The sequence below is a fragment of the Erinaceus europaeus genome, chromosome 13 (genome assembly GCF_950295315.1).
Source record: "Erinaceus europaeus chromosome 13, mEriEur2.1, whole genome shotgun sequence".
NCBI classification, from domain to species: Eukaryota; Metazoa; Chordata; class Mammalia; order Eulipotyphla; family Erinaceidae; genus Erinaceus; species Erinaceus europaeus.
The window spans coordinates 19,612,920-19,635,642 of record NC_080174.1 but is presented as its reverse complement, the minus strand read 5'-3'; the positions used below and the strand labels follow the sequence as shown (position 1 = coordinate 19,635,642).

Sequence of the window (22,723 nt, the reverse complement as noted above, 5' to 3'; positions counted from 1 at the left end):
TTTAACATTCCACCATCAAGTCTTTAGAGTACCCTCATTACTCTTAATATCTTTCCCACAATGTAATAAGTTAGGTCTTTATTAAACATTACCCAAATTACCCCACTGAGAAAGAATCATCTGGGGCAGGGATTGATAGCATAGTGGTTATGCAAAGAGACTCATACCAGAGGCTCCTAAATCCCAGGTTCAATCCCCTGCACACCTATAAGCCAGAGCTGATCAGTGCTCTGGTAAAAAGAGAGAGAGAGAGAGAGAGAGAGAGAGAGAGAGAGAGAATGAACTATCTGTGTTCAGAATCTCCACTGAGGTAGAGGTCAAACTAATAAAATTCCTTCACCCACTTACCTTTTAACTTTTGATCCCTTTAACCCCTGACCCCAATGCTGCCTCCATGACACTTTATTACTTCCCATAGACCATCACTCTGCTCATCCTGAGAGCTGATCCCAGCCCATTCTCTTGCGTGAAAACAAACAAACAAACAAAAAAACCATTCACCTTATACTAACCAAATCTCCCTTTTCAAGCTCCAAGTAGAGTCATGCCTTGTAAATATCTTGACTGCCTGTTCAAGTCTCTGCTTTGAACTTTGTATTCTACACCTCACTTACACTTCTGTTTATCACTCTTTCAGTTTACCATGTGTCCCTGCTAACTTCTCCAGGACAGAAAGTATTATAAAATTTTCCATCCAATGCCAAAAAAAAAAAAAAAGAGTAAAGTTTTCCTATATTTGTAAAAATAGTAGTACTTACTATGTCTGGCCAGATATTTAGAAGTTAAAAAAAAAAAAAGATATGACTAGAAAAAAAAATGTGACTTGAGAAAATCTCCAAACCTTACTATTATCTTTCACATAAGGAAAATAGATATAAATTTCTCTGATTTAAATATAGGATGATCCTTATGTCTCCATTTTCCAAAAAGAAGAAGGGCTAGGGCAATCCATAAGAAAACCTTTAGCAGTCTGCTCTAAGGTTTGACAGAGAGACATGTAGTATTATTCTTCTTCTAGCGTTTGCCCTTCTTCCATAGCCAGTCAACAGCGTCAGGTTGAAAGCTGTCAGGAGCTGCTTGTTGCTGGCTTTGAAAGTGACTGGGATCCATGTGGATTCAGTCGGCTAGGAAGGATCCTCAGTTTCCCCAATGAATGTGTACTCACAGGATGCACCACGAGAAGGTCGATCCAATGCATCCCATTTAGTATTATAAGAACCAATTACTGACATCAAAATGAAAATGAAATAGAATCATTCCTTCCACTCCTGTGTGGGCCAGCATTGCTAGAGAGAAAATAAAAGACAAACGTGTTACATCTGCTATAGTTACCAAGTTGTTAAAAAGAAATGAAACTTAGAAAGAAAAAAAAGTTTCTTATTTTTATTTCAGACACTTCCAGATAGACACAACAGAAAATCTTCTTACCTGACTAGCCCATAAGTCTGCCACGCTTAGAAATAGAAATCAGTGGCCCCACTACCCAAATGATAATTCTTCTTTGATGGTGTAGATTGTCAGGTTAGTGACAGAGTCTAGCCTACTGGCTCAGGATTAAGAAATAAAGGATTCAAATTAGGATCCTCTACAAAAGAGGCAATTAACTTACAAATATTTCAATAGCCAGCATTTAAAACTATTCTTTTTGGTTATTGTTTTCTTTTCTTACAGCAAAATGAAACAAGGGTCTGAAAGTTATAATAAGAGAAAGAAATATCATAAACAAAGACCTATAGACTAAGAAGAAAAAAAAATGTCTGAGTTACAACGGCTATAGGCCCGGTGGTGGCATATCTGGTTGAGTGCGTACATCACCATAGGCAAGGACCAGGGTTCAATTCCCAGGTCCATACTTGCAGGCAGAAAGCTTTACAAGCTGTCAAGCAGTGTAATTGTACTTAATTTTTCTTTGTCCTATCAAATAAAATTAAGGTTAAGGGGGAGAAGAGATGGCCACTGGAAGCAATGGTCCATTGTGAAAGCATCCTCAGCAATAACCCTGGAGACAAAAAGAAAAGAAAAAGATTTCAACTGGACCAGAAAAATAACTCCCTTGACTAGTGTGCTGCCCTACCATGTGCATGATCCAGGCTTTAGGCTGTCTCGCAGTGATCAAAGAAAGTGTTGGTATTGGGAGCTGGACGTAGAGCAGTGGGTTAAGAGCACGTGGCACAAAGCGCAAGGACCGGTATAAGGATCCTAGTTTGAGCCCCCAACCCCCCGGCTCCCCACCTGCGGGGAAGTCGCTTCACAGGCAGTGAAGCAGGTCTGCAGGTGTCTCTCTTTCTCTCCCCCTCTCTGTCTTCCCCTCCTCTCTCCATTTCTCTCTGTCCTATCCAACAACAATGACAGCAATAACAACAGTAACGATAAACAACAAGGGCAACAAAAGGGAAAATAAATAAATATTTAAAAAAGAACTCCAAGAAAGCGTTGTTACTATATTATCCTCTCTCTACCTCTCTCTCTCTCTCTCTCTCTCTCTCTCTTTCTCTCTCCCTCTCTCTCTCCCTCTCTTTGCCTTTTGGTCCCTATATAAATTAAAAATAATAACATTAATGTTTCAGTGATAACTCATTGCCATCAGTTATACACCCATGATGTCAAGAGCAGAGTGTAAATGCAATATGCGTAGGAAACATCAGATCCCAAAGGCTCACCCTAACTACTACAAAAATGCTCCCCAGACTGCATAACTACATAGCCAAAATGGCTGTGGAAAACTTTAACTCAAATAACCATCTGGGGTGGGGGAGGAAATGACTGATATTTTCCTTCAGTGATGTTCTGTTGGGCTACTCCTGTAATGAAAAAATAGGTAACCTGAGTTTTGTAGTGTATTTTTTTCTTTAATTTCTAGGTCAATCTATATTGTATGGGAAATTTTAAACACATTTCCCCTGTTACCATTAAACTCCTAGTCACTGTCTCTTCCTTTCTCTGGTGCTACTAGAAAAGATGAAGTGTCTGCACAAGACCCTCAAGGGAAGCCAGGTGAAACTCCCATGTCTTCTACAGGTGAGCTCAGAATTTATTTCATGTGTCTGAAATTCTGTTCAAATCATCAGAAAAGTCTGTGAATTTTTTTATTTATAAAATGGAAACACTAACACGTCCATAGGATAAGAGGGGTTCAATTCCACACAATTTCCACCACCAAACTCCATAACCCATCCCCTCCTCTGACAGCTTTCCTATTCTTTAATCTTCTGGGAGTATGGACCCAGGATCATTATGGGGTACAAAAGGTGGAAGGTCTGGCTTCTGTAATTGCTTCCTCACTGAACATGGGCACTGACAAGTTGATCCATACTCCCAGACTCTCTCTCTCTTTCCCTAGTGGGGCAGAGGAGCTCTGGGGAAGCGGGGCTCCAGGGCACACTGGTGGGGTCATCTGCCCATGGGAAGTCCGGTTGGCATCATGGTAGCATCTGGAACCTGGTGGCTGAAAAAAAGTTAAGATATAAAGCAGAACAAATTGTTGATTTTTGTTTTGTTTTGTTTTGTTTTGTTTTGTTTTTTTGTTTGTTTGTTTTTGTTTTGTCTGGGAGAGAATGATTTGCAGGATAGTTGTCACATGGGTACAATTTCTTATCTTTCCATTATAGGTGTCTGCACACCATTATTACCACATTCAACCTACAGCCTCCTCTGTTGTAATGCACTTGGCCTGCCATTTTCCCTAACCCTTCCCCAACCACGCTTATGCCACCCCACTTCTCCAGTTCTTGGCCTTGCTGCAACAGACTATGCCTAGTCCAGGATTCTTCCTGTGTTTGGCCTTTCTTTCCTTGTTTCTTAACTTTCACCTATAAGTGAGGTCATCTGACATGTATTCGTCTGCTGGCTGATCTCACTAAACACAATTCCTTCAAGTTCCATCCAAGATGAGACAAAGGAGATAAATTTATCATTTTTAATAACTGAGTAATACTCTATTATGTACATATCCTAACCATTCAGCTGTAGTTGGGCATCTGGGTTGACTCTGTGTTTGAACTATTACAAATAGTACTGCTATGTGGGGTGGGCAGAAGGGAGAATACAGGTCCAAAAATGATGACAGAGGACCTAGTGGGAATTGTATTGTTATACAGAAAACTGGAAAGTGCTATGCATATACAAATTTGTATTTACTGTCGAATGTCAAACATTAATTCCCCAATAAAGAAATTTTAAAAATATAGTATTGTATTGCTATAAACATATGCACACAAAAAGCCCTTTGGATAGGTGTGCCCTGTAATTTCAGAAAGCATCCCTTGGCGGGTAGTGTTGTTTTATCTAGGCTGGCTTCATGGGCGGGTAACAGAGACTCGAGGACACATGGCTAGGCTAAGAAGCTGTATATCTTTATTCACAAGGGGCAAATCACCACACCATGTGCTTTTCTCCATCATCCCCTCTCCGCTGCTGCTGGGACTCTTCTCGTCCTTAGTATAGGGGGCGGGGAGAAAGAGGGGAGCAAAAGTAGCAAGGGGCAAACCAATTCTTCTCAGAGGTCGGGGGGAAGGGAACATACCAACAGGGTAGGGGCGGTGCCAAGTGATAGCCTAGTGCACAGGGCACGTGAAGCTCAAGGACTGGCGTAAGGATCCCGATTCAAGCCTCCAGCTCCCAGCTCCCCATCTACATAGGGAGTTGCCTCACAAGCAGTTACACAACTCTGCAAGCTTCTCATTCTCTCCCCTCTCTGTCTTCCCCTCCTCTCTCAATTTCTCTCTGCCCTATCCAATAACAACAAGGGCAATGAAATGGAAAAAAATGGCCTGCAGAAGCAGTGGATTCATAGTGCAGGCAATGAATGAGTCCCACCGATAACCCTGGAGGCAAAAAAAAAAAAAAAAATCACTTGATTCTAACTTTCTAAAATAATTCTTACTTAGTGCAAAAGTTAGGAAAATATAGAGTAGAATAAATGTAAAACAAAATCCCCCATCATCCTATGACTTGAAGACAATCATTATGCGGCCAGGTTGTGGTGTACCTGGATAAGCGCACTCACTACAGTGCTCAAGAACCCAAGTTCAAGCCCCTGAATCCCACTTGCAGGGGGAAAGCTTCATGAGTGGTGAAGTAGAGCTGCAGGTTTCTCTCTGTTTCTCTCCATCTCTATCCACACCCCCTCAATTTCTCCCTGTCTCTATCCAGTAACAAATAAAATTTTTAAAAACTACAATAATAATTATTACCAGTATTTTCAAATAGTAGGGGCCAGATGGTGGCGCACCTCGTTACAATGAACAAGGACCTGGGTTTGAGACCCCGGTCCCTACCTACAGAAGAAAAGCTACACAAGTAGTGAAACAGAGCTGCAGTGTCTCTTATCTCTTCCCCTCTCTATCTCCCCCACCCCTCTCAATTTTTCTCTGTCTCAATCCAAAAAATAAATAAATATAAGAAAACAATTTTAAAAGATATTTTCAAATAGCAAATCCAAGATTTACTCGTCTAAGTCACACACACACACACACACACACACACACACTAACCAAATTCCCATAGGTAAAATTATTTAACTGTGACATCTAGGAGAGCACCAAATATGAGTCCTACAAAAAGATCCAAAAAGAACATAACTAGGACCATGAGTAATAGCTTTCTTTTGCTCAAGAACATATTTATATGATCTCTGAAAAAAAAAAAATAAGTTCAGCATGTACTTAATGCCTATAAATTCTATAATGACAAAAAAAATGTGAGACTTTAACCTTGCTTTAATATAGACTCCTCCAGTCACATGTTTGTGATTGCATTTATTTTAATTTCCACAGATGTTGCCAATGTCTCACTCCAGCCCATCCCTCTCCATCCTGATGACACTCTCTTCAATAACACGAAGACACCTATCATAGTAAGTTCTGAAAGTCACTGCAGCTTTTCTTATGCCTGCCTGGATTTTTTTTTAATTAGTGAAGCAAGAAAAGAGATTGCATAGACTAGCCATTCCATGCTTCTGTGTTGTATTTTTATTAACTCTGATTAAGGGTCAGTTAGTGTGTGCTATTTTCAGTATTATCACTTCTCCTTAGGGACTCAGAGGAAAAAAAAAAAACATAATTAGCTAGAATAACATGAGAATAATTGCAAGATGCAACTGAATTATAAACTCCAAGAGGACAAAGCTTTTTTCCTCACTGTATCTAACAGATCTTTATACAGAATAGATGCTCATTAAGAATTAGAATGAATGAATGAATCTGCTAAATGATCAGTAACATTTTTTTTGTATTGAAGCAAATGTCTGCCTGCTAACAGGTTAAAACTATTGTCTTCAGTCATGTCCACCAGGACAAGATCAGATAAATATCAAAATGATGGAAATAGTGTGTCTCAAATTGGGGGAAAGTAGGATGAGCCAGTTTTAAGATGAGCCAGTGCACTGGTCCCCAATCTGTTTGACTTGAAAGGCAAGCAGGATACAAGGACTGCTAACAGAATTTCTTATGAAATTTCAAAAAAGCAGGATGGTTTTAATATTTTTCAAGGAGCTCTGAACCCAGACACTCAGTATCAAAGTAACTACCATCCTCCTTACTCAAGAGACCAAGTGTATGTGAAGAGCGGGAAATGCAGGACAGGACAGGGAGCGGACTCAGAAGAGAACAAATGAGAACCTGGGTCACCTTACCCTTTGACCATAGAACCAGCAGGTGGCAATGGACCCATGTGATAAGAGTGACTTCTCTACCCCTCTCCTCTTCCTGTGAGTCTCCTTCAAAAGCACAGGTCACAGTTGCTTGAGTATGACTAGAGAGTCACCTCATCAGTTTGCCATGCAGATTCAGGGATGAGAAAATTCTACTGGCCATGCTATCCAATCTTTAGATCAAAGGGCTGCAGAATCTAAGGAACTGTTGCTATGAACAAATTTTGCTCAAAAATGTTCTTCTTTCAACAATGAAATGGGCTGCTGGGGAAAAAATGTATTGGGTTGAAAAATGTTCATTATAAAATTTCTAATACAACTCCAGCTAGCCTTTTCTCTCTCTCTCTCTCTCTCCCTCCTCTCTCTCTTCCCACATTCCCTATATCCTATGTCTTTCAAAATATAAGTCTCTGTTGGATATCTCCTCATTCATCTTAACTGCTTGTTACCACCTGCATCTGGCAAGAATTCTTTACAATCAGTGGACATGCTAAACATTGGGCTATGCACCAAAGATCCTTAGAAAAACAAGACACTCTCTTCCATCAAGAAATTTATAATGCAGATAGTACTGCAGAATAGCCTAAGTGCTGTTAGATATGTCAGGTGGATAGACTGGCAGAAGATGATAGGTTAGAACAAGTTGCAGGGAATGGAACCCCTGGTCATGTATATTCACACAGTTTTGTGCATAAAAAGGCCTCATGCATTCCACTCTGGCTGTGAAGTATCTGAAGCATGCAGGATTTTAAGAAACTCATCTGTGGGTGGGGGCAAGATTAGCATATGAAAAGTCTCCAGGTGAGCTTATCATAAGTACCAACAGAGCAATTTGCATGTTTCTCAATGCTACAAGAATTTAGAGAAAGCAAAGATTTCTTCCCTAAGGGGTGTGTGTGTGTGTGTGGGGGGGGTGTGTGTGTGTGTGTGTGTGTGTGTGTGTGTGTGTAACAGTGAGTAGAGCAGTCGAGTAATCAGAGAAGTGAGACAGTCTAAAATTGTTCAGAAACTGCTGAAATAGTTCAACTAGACAATGTGTTGCTTTGCCACGTATATAACCCAAGTTCAATCCCAGCCCCCACAGCACTGAAGGGAGCTTTGATGTTGTGATCTCTTTCTCTATCTATCTATCTATCTATCTATCTCTTTGCTATGTCTGTCTCTATCAAAAATTAATTAATTAACTAATTCAAATTTATATCAGTCTGTGGAGAGCATTGAATATCAGAAAAGAGTTTAGGTTTTATCCAATAGGAAATAAGTCACTAAAAGCAGTGGAGGAGAGCCATAAAATACTAGTCTAGTGGCTAGGAGAAAACTAGGAAACTTCTCATCAGTACACCTAAAGAACTTATTCAAATGTCTAGTATGAACTTCAAATCTACCAAATGAAATGGTAGACTTCCAGAGGATAATATCACAGTCCATACTCCCATTGAGTTTTGTTCTGTTTTGTTTTGTTTTGTTTTATTGTCATTGTTGGAGCTTCAACACTCTACGTTAACTTTTTCAAATAAAGAGAGGAGAGAGTGCAAAGAGGGAGAGAGAGAGAGAGAGAGAGAAAGGACACAGCTTTGAAGCTTCATCCAATATAATGAGGCCAATACTCAAACCTGGGTTAAGTTCATGATAAAGTAGGTGTACTATCTAGTTGAGTTATTTTACCATCCCACTTGTATATATATTTATTCATTTTTATTTTTTTACTATTAGTGTGTTACAAAACTTTAAGATTGCATTGTGTAGAGAGTCGGGCAGTAGCACAGCGGGTTGAGTGCACATGGCGCGAAGTGCAAGGACCAGCATAAAGAACCCAGTTCAAGCCCCCGGCTCCCACCTGCAGGAGAGTCACTTCACAGGTGGTGAAGTAGGTCTGCAGGTGTCTATCTTTCTCTCCCCCCTCTCTGTCTTCCCCTCCTCTCTCCATTTCTCTCTGTCCTATCCAACAAAGACAACATCAATAACAACAACAATAATAACTACAACAACAATGAAAAACAAGGGCAATAAAAGGGAAAATTAAAAATAAATAAATAAAGATGTGGGAAGAATTCTGAAAAAAGGAAAAAAAAAGATTGCATTGTGTAGCTCCACACTATACGCACCAACAAAGATCTGTGCCCCCATTCTCCCATCTCCCAAAGATAACTACCATAGTTCTCACAAAAGCTTATAGCCTATTTGCTTCTGTTTTATTTCTTTGCAAGTTCATGTGTATCAATTCTTTAGATTCCACAATTGAATGAAACCATCTAGCAGTTGCCTTTTATCTCTATTTATTTTACTAAGCATTGTACAGCCCACTTTTCAATTTATATCGGCCCTAGCATTGTGAACCCATATAGATACTCAATATCTATGTCATTACTGAGTGAATGAATGAATGAATGAACGAATGAATGAATCTTAGTTAAAAATACTAGGAGTCAGATATCATGTTAAGTGAGATAAGTCAGAAACAAAAGGATGAATATGGGATGATCTCACTCATAGACAGAAGTTGAAAAACAAGATTAGAAGGGAAAACACCAAGCAGAACTTGAACTGGAGTTGGTGTACTGCACCAAAGTAAAAGACTATGGGGTGTCAGGGTTGGGGTAGGGGGTGGGTTTCAGCTCCTGGAACATGATGGCAAAGGAGGACCGAGTGGGAGTTTAATTGTTATGTGGAAAACTGGGCAATACTATGAATCACAAACTATTGTATTTTACTGTTGATTGTAAACCATTAATCCCCCAATAAAGAAATTTAAAAAAAAAAAAAAGGAAAAACACTAGTAATCAGGTTTGTGTGTATCCAAATCCCACTTGAGGCCTGTTGGTGTTAGAGACTCTGCTGTTGTCCACCGATCAAGACAGAGAAGGGTTTGTAGTAAGACAAGAGGAAAAGCTACAGCAACTACTGTGCAAATGAGTTCTGCCCATCTTGGCATTTCCCACAAGGCATTCTCTGCTTTCAGCTCCTACAACTCTAAGTTCACTACATGAAAGCATGTACATTGTCACTGACATACATTTTTTTCATAAATGTCCTTATTTGCCTCTTTGAGAAAGCTCTGCAGAAATCAGATAATTCAATTCCAGTGTCCGAGACTGAATATCCATCAACCCCTAAATCTGGAGCTCAGTTCCAGTCTGCATCTATACCCTGGGAGCCTATGTGGATTCAGACAGGTGACTCTGGTTTGTTTCCACACCAAAGGACAGGAGGGGTAACCCTTGCCTCTTTGTGATCAGAGGCCACATCTAGATCCTCAGAATGGTGCATCTGTTCTTAGTCACTTTCAAAGGTGGCCCCAAGTGTCATTCTTCTCAAGAAAAATTTCAAACCGTCTCTTCATGTAACAATGCTTTCTGACTGGATTCAGTGTTTAACCGAAGCCCAAATAGTCTCATTAAATTAGTTTAACTCTTATCTAAAAAGGATAAAGTTAAATAATAGCCTGGCACCCACAGGTTATTTCTGTAGTTCAGTTTTCCTCAAAGATTATTTTTAGAACTACTGAAGTGGGGGCCAGGGGGTGGCACACCTGGTTGAGTGTACATGTTACAATGAGCAAGGACCCCAGTTCAATCTCCAGTCCCCACTTACAGGGGGAAAGTTTCACAAGTGGTGAAGGAGTGCTGTTGGTGTCTCTCTGTTTCTCTCCCTCTCTGCTTCTCCCTTCCTCTCATTTTCTGGCCTTCTCTATCCAATAAATAAATCAAGATTATAAAAAATTGAGATTTAAAAAATAAATAAATAACACTCCTTTGGCACAATCTTAATGACACCCTAGCAAATATATATATACACACACATATATATGTATATATATATATATATATAGAGAGAGAGAGAGAGAGAGAGAGTAAATGTTTTAATAAAGAAAATGTAGTCATAAAATGAGTGTTCTCAAGCAATCTAAATACATGGTAATTTGCCTCTCAGTGAAATTCTGAGGCTACATCTAGTTAATACAACTTTTATTCTAAAAGCATTTGCGTGTGCAGGATGATGGTTCAGTGGGAGAACACCTGCTTTGTATGCACAAGGCCTTAAGTTCCATCCAAATAGCAAAGAACAACAAAGATGGGGTAGTGGTTTTACATGCTTTCTCTAGGTCTCTACCTACTTATCTCTGTCTCTCTAACAAAAAATAAATAAAATAAAAATCGGGTCAGGGGAGTATCTTGGGGGCTGAGCATATGCCTGAGACCCTGAGTTCTGTCTCTGGCATTGCATCACAAAACTAAAATGGCAAAAATAAGGGCTAGTGGAATAGTGTCAGTAGTAATTCTCAGACTTGCATGCAAGATGTCCCAGGCTGGAACTCTCACACCACCAGTAACCTGAGCTGAACAATGTTCTGGTCAAAAAGTAAAATAAGACAAAAGCATATTAGATTTCATAGTCCATTTCTTTTTTCATATATATATTTATTTATAACTGGGTAGAGACACAGAGAAATTGAGAGGAGAGAAATGAGAGGCACCTTCATCCATGCTTCACCACTGGTGAAGCTTTCCCCCTGCAGGTGGGGAAATAGTCCATTTCTTGAGACAATATTAATGTGTATCACATAAGACAGCCTGTAGCTTATGTTAACAGCAGTCCTTCTTATTCAGGAAGCAGAAGCAGAATTCACTGCTGTGTCTGAAGACCCGACAGAGCAGAAGGTAGAACTAAGCATCTCTCTCACAAACCAGAAGTTCGAGGCTGAGCTCACTGACCCCCATTCCTTGTATTACCAGGAGCTGGCAGCGAAGTCTCAACTGCAGGTGAGTAAACTCAACCAACACAACCAGAGGCCAAGTCATGATCCCCAAAATCTCAGAACCAACAGGACTTAATGGTTCTGACTTCTTAGGGCCAGATGTTCACTTGTCATGATTAAAAAGACAACAAAGGACCAGGGAGATAGTTCAGCAGGTAAGCACTTAAAGTTAGGCACCATCTAGCCAGCGTGTTCAGTTAAAGTGTAAATTTTCTTTTTAGTGGTTTTAAGTTTCTTTTCTTTTTTTTTTTATTTAAGAAAGGAGACATTAACAAAACCATAGGATAGGAGGGGTACAACTCCACACAATTTCCACCACCCAGTTTTCATATCCCACCCCCATCCCCGATAGTTTTCCCATTTTCTATCCCTCTGGAAGTATGGACCCAGGGTCGTTGTGGGTTGCAGAAGGTGGAAGGTCTGGCTTCTGTAATTGCTTCCCCACTGAACATGGATGTTGACTGGTCGACCCATAGTCCCAGCCTGCCTCTCTCTTTCCCTAGAAGGGTGGGTCTCTGGGGGAAGCGGAGCTCCAGGACACATTGGTGGGGTCATCTGTCCAGGGAAGCCTGGCCGGCATCCTGATGGCATCTGGAACCTGGTGGCTGAAAAGAGAGTTAACATACAAAGCCAAACAAATTGTTGAACAATCATGGACCTAAAGGCTGGAATAGTGCAGATGAAGTGTTGGGGGGTATTCTCTGCAGACTTTTGTGTACTTCTGCTTTCAGGTATATATTTTTCCCTGGTTTATGGACACATGTGAACATATGCTCTATATCAGGGGATCTGGTCTATATCTAGGTTTGGGGACTTAATTGGGGAGTGGAACACCTGGAATGGAATTAGAGAATACTATGTAAGGTTTCACCCGAGTGATGAAGCTGAAGGGTTGTCATTCCATACCTGAAGTCTCTGGACACAGTCTGAAGTGAAGCATGCTGGGGTGGCACTCGCGTTAAAGTGTAAATTTTAACCCCATAGTACTTTCTCTTACATTCTATTTCCATTTTTACTTCATTCTGATGCAACTTAAAGACATGCCACTTTTCATGGGTGATAAGTGGAAGGCAGCTGTGTGGTTTGGCATCCATCACTAAGCAAAGGAGCTATCCAATAAAGCCCCTCTCATCTCTGACCAACTCATTACCCAACTCTAGTTAAACTAAAAGGTTTGTTGTCCCCTTTAGGAAACTACTGTGCTGGGTGTGGCTTCTGTATAACATAGCAAGAATCCCTGCTTTTGTTTCCAACCTCATCTTCACATCAATCCTTACCCAACATCCTCCTTTACACCCTGATTTCCAGAAATACTAACTGCTTACAAATCTCGTCTTACCTTTAACCCTTTGCACATACTACCTGATTTGAAAGTTCCATTTGTTTTCCCTGCCTCCTCTTACAGACTATTTTTTTCTTTTTTTTTTTTTAATTTCTTTATTGGAGGAATAATGCTTTACAGTCAACAGTAAAATACAATAGTTTGTACATGCATAACATTTCCACATAACAGTAAAACCCATACTCGGTCCCCCTCTGCCATCATGTTCCAGAACCCAAACCCCACCCCACACCACCCCAGAGTCTTTTACTTTGGTGCAATACACCAACTCCAGTCCGAGTTCTGCTTAGTGTTTTCCCTTCTTATCTTGTTTCTCAACTTCTATGAGTGAGATCATCCTATATTCTTCCTTCTGTTTCTGACTTGCCTCTTACAGACTTTCACCCCATATGAAGTTCCTTATTTCACTGTATGTATCCTTTATAGTCTCCACTTCTCCCACCTCACTGTCACACTCACTGACATCAGGCTGTGAAATTCCCCTTGAATGCTGACACTATTTATTTTGACTCTGCAAACTTACCTGCTAATGCAGAGCTTTGAATGCAGCTGACTACTCAGTAAGTGTTTGTATAAATGCAACTGGATATCAAGGCTCCCTAGATTACATAACCATAAACTTCATTTATGAGCAGCCCTGGTGTCCAGACATCCTCGTCAGCAAAGTTAAGGGACCAACACACCCTGCGGACCAGATCTGCAGGATTCAATGTTTCCCTAAACTGCATTCTCTTCCTGCATCAGCAGCCAGTCAATAAAATGTAAAGAATCATTTCCACAGACTTCAAAGAATAAGCATCAGCATGGGATGTTTATGAACCAGAGAAGTACTTAGACATGGCTTATTAGATAGAATGAATTTTTTAATAGTGAGTTAATGTTGCTACTTATTCTTTGAAAAAAAAATTTTTTAGCAACCCTGTGGTATAGTCAGTATTTTCAAAATTAAATAATCAGCCATACACTGTCTTCATTGACCTGATAGAAATTTTCTAATTGCCTGGAATAAATCGTAGTTTTAAATCCTATTTCTATTCTTATATCTGTCAATAAATTCCCATAAGAATTATCTTTTAGGGCCAGGGCACACCTGGTTGAGCACACATGTTACAGTGCACAAGGACCCAGGTTCAAGCCCCCAACCCCCACCTGCAGAGAGATTTCTTAGCAAGAGGTGAAGCAGTGTTGCAGGTGCCTCTCTGTCTCTCTGTCTTTCCTTCTCTGTCACCCCCTTCCCTCTTGATTTCTGGCTGTCTCTATGCAGTAAGTAAAAAATAAATTAAAAAATTTTAAAAAAACCCATTTTCTTTTAGTGATTTAATATTGAGTTACAAAATTAGCAGATCACAGGATATAATTCTATACCCTGCCCATCATCAGAGTTCTGTGTCCTTATCCCCTCCACTGGAACTGCAGTAGTTCTCCAAAGACATGCGTTAACTATTATTTTTCTAAGTTTATATTTATATATTTTCCCATTTTATGGTCCTGCCTTTTCTATAAGAATTTTTTTTATTGTCACTAGAGTCATCATTAGAGGTTGATGCCTGCACTACAAATTCACTCTCCCCAATAGTCCTTTTTTTTTCTTTCCCCATTTTTTTTCTGGAGAGATAAAGAAACTGACTGAAGAAAGAGTGTGTGTGTGTGTGTGTGTGTGTGTGTGTGTGTGTGTGTGTGTGTGTGTGAGAGAGAGAGAGAGAGAGAGAGAGAGAGAGAGAGAGAGAGGGAGAGAGAGAACCTGTAGCACTGCTTCACCATTTATGAAGCTCCTCTCTCCCACTAGTGGAGAGAGGGGATTTGAATCCAGGTCCTTGTACATAATAACATATTCACTTTACAGGATGAACCACCCAGCCCCTGGCCATGAAAATTTGGAGGACACCTCCCTAACTTTCAATTCATTGCCTAGGAATTAAAGCAGATGGCCTCAAAGTGCCTTTTCAAGTCTCAAACACTATGTCGAGAAGGTACAGCTAGCTCTAGATGTCCTTAATGCATTATATTAGTAACTTAAATTTGACACAGTCCTCTAAGGTAATTGATATTATTTTCTTTTTTCCTTGTGAAGATGTTGAGTTGTATAGAGACTGATTCGTATGCTAATTAGTATTAGGTCTAATAAAATCAGACCTATTAACTGGTAAATTCAAACCAAATCAACCTAGTGTCAGAACCCCTGCTTTTTTTTTTAGAATTCACATTGAAGATTTTTCATTAGTAACTAAACAATACTTTACATGATCATAATATTACAGGATTATAGTTGCATACCACACTCACCACCACAGTGCTGCCTCCAACCCGAAGAATACCGACCATAGTTCTCACAGACTTTGGGACAGTTTGGTTACCCTTATATATTTTTTTTTAATTTTTATTATCTTTATTTATTGAATAGAGACAGCCAGAAATTGATAGGGCATGGGGTGATAGAAAGGGAGAGAGACAGAGAGACACTTGCAGCACTGCTTCACCACTCACAAAGCTTTCCCCCTACAGGTGGGGAGCGGGGGCTTGAACCCGGGACCCTGTGCATTGTAATAGGTGCACTCAGCCAGGTACACCACCACCCGGCCCCAACCCTTATATTTTTTATAATGTGCTTCAGTTCTTTATATCGCACATATGAGGAAATCACCCTGTAGTTGTCTTTAAGAAAAATGTAGGTGATTTGCTAACATGTATAAATGACACAAGACAAACTGAGGAATAAGATTATTTGACTTTACTTTTGCCCCCAGGTCCCTGCTTGTAACTCCTATGCTCTGATTTCTACTTTCCCCAAAGAGATATTTATGAAGAATACATATTATTCTGTCATTATTAAGTGAATGTGCTCCTCCTAACCCTTAAAGTGTTTATTAGGGAAGGGAGATAGCTAACAAGTAGACTACACACCTCACTGTGTGTGAAAGTCTGGATTTGATGGTCAGCACAATAGGGAAGCACCACAGACAGTAGTAAGTGTACTCCATGGACGAGATAGCAGTACTTCAATGTCTCGCCCCCTCTCCTCTCTCTCTCTCTCTCTCTCTGTCTTTCCTGTTGTCTCTTTCACTCTAAATATATTGAAATAAACATTAGGCTGAGGGGGTCACTCAGTAGTGTGGCATATGTACAAGGTCCTTATTTCATTCCCTGGTGCTACTTAAAAAGATCTTGGCTACTATGAATTTGTGGAGAAAAAGGGACTCTGTTACACTATTGGTGGGAATGCAGACTGACTGGTGCAGCCCCTTTGGAAAGCTCTATAGAGAGTCCTTGAACACACTAATGTGGAATTGCCTTATGATCCTGCAATAGTACCCTTAGGCACAATGGATATGAAAACACTAATTCAAAGGGATCTATGCGTTCCTATGTTTATAGCTACATTGTTCACAATAGCTAAGGAGTGGAAGCAGCCCAAGTGTCCATCAACAGATGACTGAGTAAAGATATATATTTCATGGAGCACTACTCTGTAATTAAAAAAAAAATGATATTGAATCCTTTGCAACAAAATGGATGGAACTGGATATTGGTGAGAGAAGGAAAGAGATAGAAAACAACTACCAGATGATATCACTCATATGTGGAATCTAAAGAACTGAAATACATAAGCTTTCAAAAAAAGAAAAACAGTAAACAGTCTCTAAGAATCTGTGAAAACTATCATGCTTATCTTTGAGAGGGTAAAGGCACAGAACTTTGGTGGCAGGTACAATGTAGAAGCAGACTTTGTAATCCTACAATCTTGTGAACCACTATTAATCACAAATTTTTTAAAAAATGGTTTGAATATATATATATTCAAATATATGTATTTTTAAAAATATTCAATGTGAATTCTAAAAAAAAGTCAGAGATTCTGGAATGAGGTTGATTTGGTTTGCATTTACTAGTTAATAGGTGTGATTTTATTGGACATACTACTTACTCTAATGACTTAATATCCTCACATATGAAAAAGGAAATAATAACATTTAACTTATAGGAATATATATATATGTATGTATATAATATATATATAGCTTACTAATTACTCTCTATATGACTAATATCCTCACATATGAAAAAGGAAATATCATTTAACTTATAGGAATATATATACATATATATATATGTGTGTGTGTATATATACATATACATATACATATACATATATACATACATATATATATATATATATATATATATATATATATATATATATATATATATGGCAGTGAAGAGTGAATCTTACCCAGTCTTGGTCCATAGACCATCACACCAGTCCTCCTCATTCCATTTGGAGAATCACTGGCTTCTCAAGGATGGAGCCCCCTGAATTTCACTATCTGTTCCACTTCCCAGTTCCTGAGCAATCTCCACTACTTCCTCACAGGCTGCCAGCAGATAACCAGCCAGCCCCACCATAGCCCAGCCCTGGTATTAGCACAGCCATTTGGGTCTAATCAGGAATTAATGGACAGTGCTTTGCAGTAATTTAATTTCCACTATAAGCCTAACGAACAATTTAATACAAATGTCAGAAGGAATGCTTAGTTGTTGTCTGAATGCTTGCTCCTTTGCAAACATTCCTGAGAGCTCAACACAGCTGCCTTTTTATAGCCCGTTAACATATATCCCCGGCAGAAGCTTGGAGGCCCCTGTGCATTTCGTATTATTAATAAGGTTAACTGGGTACTTAATTAGCAATTTAGTGGTTAGTGCTTCATGATTGGAAAGTCTCCAGAAGATTATTTAGCAACAGTAACTGAAGGCCTTTGTCATCTCCTCCCTGGATGCCTTCTGCACCCTCCTAAGCAGAGCTGATTCTTAATCAATCAAAGCTGGGTTCACAAAGAGGCCATGGACATAAGCAATAAATTCCCTGTACTGGAGCCAGTATAGTGGAGCACCACTGCAGGGGGAATGGCTCCCCCAGCAAGCTCACTGCTGCCCAGGCTGCAGCTGTAGGCTTCTGTGCTTAACGGATTGTTTTCATATATATATATATAACTGCAGTTCTGATTGTTCCAGTCCTCTGCATGAAAGAGGGAAAAGTTGGGGTCTTAATCCTCTACTCCCCAAATATTGAGTCCCAGGTGCTGTCACTGGTAAAGCACGACAAATGCACTGTAACCCAAAACTGTTTATGTCACAGAGGTTAAGCATGTATAGAGCACTTCCCTGCCCCTCAACTCTCCACCCCCCCAAAAAAAAAAAAACAGCTCTGCAGAAGGTGACCTACTAACTCTCCTCTGTTACATGGCTATTTAGGAGTAGAGGAAGGGACTTAATATCTGGACTCCTGCCCCTACCCTACCTCTGTCCCTAATGGGATATGAATCCTGTCTTTCCTTCTGCCATTTGAGTCTACAAAAACCAACTGACCCAAGGTTTGCTTTACCCTTGGATATCTTCTTCTTGTGTGGCTATTGAAGGAACAAACAAAAAAAAACAAAAAAACCAAAAAAATAGTCAGTCAGTCAACCTGCAGGGCAATCCAGAAAAAGAGAAAGACAGGCAGAGGGAGAGAGAGAATGGGCAAATAAATAAAGATCTGGGAAGGTAGTTCTGGGTAAGTTGGGTGCCTTGACATGAACACAGCCTAGGTAAGACATGGGAGTGCTATGGCACTGAAAGGAGATCCAGTGCTGTGGTGTCTCTCCCTATCATTCTACATATAGATAGATAGATAGATAGATAGATAGATAGATAGATAGATAGATATAGATAGATACAGATATATGTTTCTACCTCAGTGGAAAAACAGCCTAGGTTTGGTGGAATAATAATGTCTATGTAAGGCTCTAGCTACACATACACATACACACACACACACACACACACACACACACACACACACATATTAATTAATGCAATGTCACTGACTCTGTCCACTATGTGCCAGACATTGATTGTATCCTTATGATATAACTATTTATGATCCCATTTTTGGTAAGAAGATAGAAATTCTGAAAGACCAGGCAATAAACTTAAATTTATGCCACTAGAAAGTAGCAGAACTAATATGTAATTTTAAGTCTATCAACACAACTCTATCAATCAAATGTATCAATATACATTCGGGGAATAAAAACTATTTTTAATATTTTCACAAACAAGAAATTAGAACTTATTAGGTAGGTCAGTCTCCAGGGCGTGGGGGGGGGGGGGGATGATGTATTCCAAAGCCTACTGTGAGTAAAGCAGAGGAATTTCTAATCATTACTGTTCTCATCCTCTGCATAGATAAGTGAAGACAGCAGTAATTTTAGATACAGTAATTTTAGTTCAGCGGCATGTTATGTTGATGTATTTAAATATTAAAGGGAGCATGGACATGGAGTAGCAAGAGACTGAAAGATGACACTCAGAAACAACCAGATAAAGCAATGAGAAAAGCACCCAAAATCTCACATTTCATCTGCAATATTTAAATAAATTCACTGAGTCACAGATGGGTAGAGGTGCACATGGAATGGGAGAAAGTTTCAAAACAAAAATGTCTTAAATTGGGAGCCCACAGCCACCAGTGGGTAGAAAGCACTATTTTCACAGTCCAAAGCAGAACACACAGACTCAACTCCCAAAAAGAGGGGGAAAACATGAGCAAAAACTGAAACTATGTAGACTTCTCAGACTGCAGCAGTGGGCTGCTAAAGATCACAGTAAAGTCTGAAACAAGGCAACAAGAACATATTCTGTCTATACAAAGGAATACAGAAGGCTCTTCCCTCCATCCCACCAAAATATAAACAACATGGCCACCGCACCACCTGCTGGCTTCAAAGCAGAAACCACACTTAACAAAAATATGTCCCCCCCCCCAATTTTTTTTCAAACTTATAAAGATTTGGAAATAATATCTAAGTTTGAACCCAGAAAGCTTATTGTGAAGGCAATTCAAGATGCCAACTATAACCTTCAAACACAAATTCAGGACCTCAGAGATAATTTCTCCAAAGAGCTACCAACACACAAAGAAAACTGACTAGAGCTACATGATGAGAACACTTTGGATAGAGTTAGAGTTTACATGAGTGGGCTAGCAAATAGAATAGATCATCTTTATGAGAGAATATCAGGACTAGATGGTAGAATTACCACATTTTCAGAGGCAAAACTATTAGAGAGGTAAGGTTCATAAAAATGAAGTGATTCCCTGTAAAATACCAGACTCAATCAGAAAAAAAAGTGAGATTTATAAGAATAAATAAATAAATCTGAGGACAAAGACATAGGGAGAGGAGCAAATAATATATTCAAATCATAGTATAAAATTTTCCACAGCTAGGCAACATTTAAATCACAGACACCAGCAAACTGAAACCATTAACTACTCCCCAGAAAATGTAAATAAATAAAATAAAGGGGTACAATCAACTCATTTAATTTTTTTGCCTCCAGGGTTATTTCTGGGGCTTGGTGTCTGCACTGCAAATCCACTGCTCTTGGAGGCTATTTTTGTTGTTGTAGTTGTTGTTGCCCTTGTTGTTTTATCATTGTTGTGGTTATTCTTGTTGCGGTTATTGTGGTTGTTGTTGTCATTGCTATCATTGTTGTTGGATAAGACAGAAATGGAGAGAGGAGGGGAAGACAGAGAGGGGGAGAGAAAGACAGACACCTGTAGACCTGCTTCACCACCTGTGACGCGATCCCCTGCAGGTGGGAAGCTGAGGGTTTGAACCAGAATCTTGACACCAGTCCTTGTGCTTCATACTATGCGCTACCGCCTGACCCCCCCCCTCATTTAACTTTTTATTGATTTAAATTAGAGAGAGAAAGAACTAGAGTATCACTATAGGATATGTGGCAGTAGTGCTCAATCTCAGAATCTCACATATGTAAGTCATGTACTCTGCTTCTCAACCACCTTCCCAGATAACGTTCAGTGCATTCACACACTATTGCATAAGCCCCTACTATGTGAAGGCGATCTGCAAGATACCTGGAGGGAGGGAGATGAAGAGACTGAAGACATGGTCTCTGAGTTCAAAGGACATAGTCAGAGAGAGAAAGAGAGAGAAACTTTGTGCTTTATAGTTGATTTATGGGTACGTTGTAATATGAGCTCATACAGCACTGCACTTTGAGTTGGGGCATTTGGGTTGTTCTTTAGTAGAAATATTTGAGCCGGCTTTGAAGATGAGAGGGGGTAGTCAGTGAGCAGAAGGTAGGAAACGTTGTATCTTGGAGTAATGCAAAAAATATCATGGAAGTCTGGAAGTGGTACATGAATTTAGAGAGGAGCAGAGATTAGCTTAGTGTGGCTAAGGAACACAGTATTAGCCAGGTTGACAATGACAACAGAAGATGAAAAGAGTGGGGCTGGGGAGTGGTATATCCAGTGGAATGCACATGTTATACAATGTGCAAGGGCCTACATTCAAAGCTTCTATCCTCACCTGCACAGGATGAAGCTTCATGAACTGTGAGCAGTGCTGAAGATGTCTCTCCCTATCTATCTCTATCTATCTCCTCCTTGCCTCTCAATTTCTCTTCATCTCTCATATGTAAATAAGTAAAGACTTTTAAAAAGAAGACAATGCTAAGATACCTGTATAGAGAGGACAGACTGTGTGGAGGGTCTTTAATTTCACTTTAAAGATCTGTATCTTACTCAATAAGCCGTGCAGTCCATCAAGGAATTTTAGTGACAATCAACAGCAATAACATGACTAAAGTGAAAAACAATTGTAGTCAATGTGAGAGCTGCCCTACCACACCTTATAAAATTATTTTCTCCTCCATTCCACCAGACAAACTCAGAAAACCATGTTAACAACATAGGAAGAAGAGTTGGAGGATGTGTCAGATGTGGAAATAAGAACAGAGAAGGAACAAATGGGCAAATGGAAGTCAAACAAACAGGAACTAGTGACTGGGTCTGAAGAAGTACAGAGAGATGGTAGCTATTGTGGCTGTACTTTCTGTCATGACCTCAATGGTGGTACACAATCAAGAAAGAAAAAAGGCAGATTTGGGACATGGAAAGACTCTGATTTGGGCATATTTAACAAATGGCAGATGTTGGGATAGTCATGTGGAGGACTCTGAGCTATGTCTCAAGTAGTCACTGAAACCATAGAAGCAAAAAGGATACCGTAGTAAGAGGCAGAGGAGATTGGACACAGAGGATAGAGAACAAAACCAAGCCTCTCTCTTCATTTCCATCATGCTCTCTCTTTCCTCAGCTTCACTGATAACCTGCCATTACTCCTTGGTCTTTCTGGCCTCCTGGCCTTTATAGAACTAAGTTGGAAGGAGCAGGACTTTTTTTTTTTTTTTTACTTTGTGACATCGAGTTCCTAAAACCTACCACTGTGTCTCCAGTTGAGCTTAGTGAACAAATAAATGGGCTGGTGAGTGAGGTCAAAAGATGAGAAAGAAAAATGTACAGAATCTTATCTTTAAAATAGAGAACACAAGGAGAAGGTAAGGAATACAGAGAAGGTGGTCAGAGAGATGGAAAAAAAAGAACCAGGGACAAGGAGGAACTTCATGAAGAAGTAATGGAAAATGCCACTGGATCTGAAGGTTGACAAAAGACATTGACCTGGAGAAAACCCTGCCTTTTGGAGAAAACTGGGAGGGGAAATGGCAGAAGCCAGACTGTAGTACTTTGAGAACTAATTAAGTATAGCAATTAAGTCTATCTTGATAATATTCTTCATTAGTTAAGTCAAATTAATCAAAAACTTTACTGTGTACTTCTTATAAATCTAAGAGCTAGTCTAATTTTTTGTACCTACCTCAACCATTTTATTCCATTTGAGCAGCCTGTTCAACTTTAATAATATCTTCAATAGTACAGACAGTTTTCAAATATAAACCAATTCAGAAAACCTTATGCTCTGTGCATACAAATGCAAATATTGTAGCCAAAACACGCTTCTTCCTTTAAATTATTTTATTTGTCGTGTAATTAGGTCACAGTCACCTAATTATAATCTTTAAATAAAAAATAAATTACAGTCTTCTGAGTTTCAGACACTACTGAGAA

General features: G+C 39.6%; 1 protein-coding gene across 1 annotated transcript in view; it reads left to right on the top strand.

Moving 5' to 3' along the window:
- Positions 1–22,723, top strand: part of IMPG1 (interphotoreceptor matrix proteoglycan 1) — a 119,729-nt gene that overhangs the window by 7,163 nt on the left and 89,843 nt on the right. Inside the window, exons 4-6 of the mRNA XM_007521957.2 lie at positions 2,954–3,018; positions 5,775–5,854; positions 11,257–11,409. Of these exons, the coding sequence (XP_007522019.2) occupies positions 2,954–3,018; positions 5,775–5,854; positions 11,257–11,409 (298 nt within the window). The remainder of the gene's footprint in view (positions 1–2,953; positions 3,019–5,774; positions 5,855–11,256; positions 11,410–22,723) is intronic.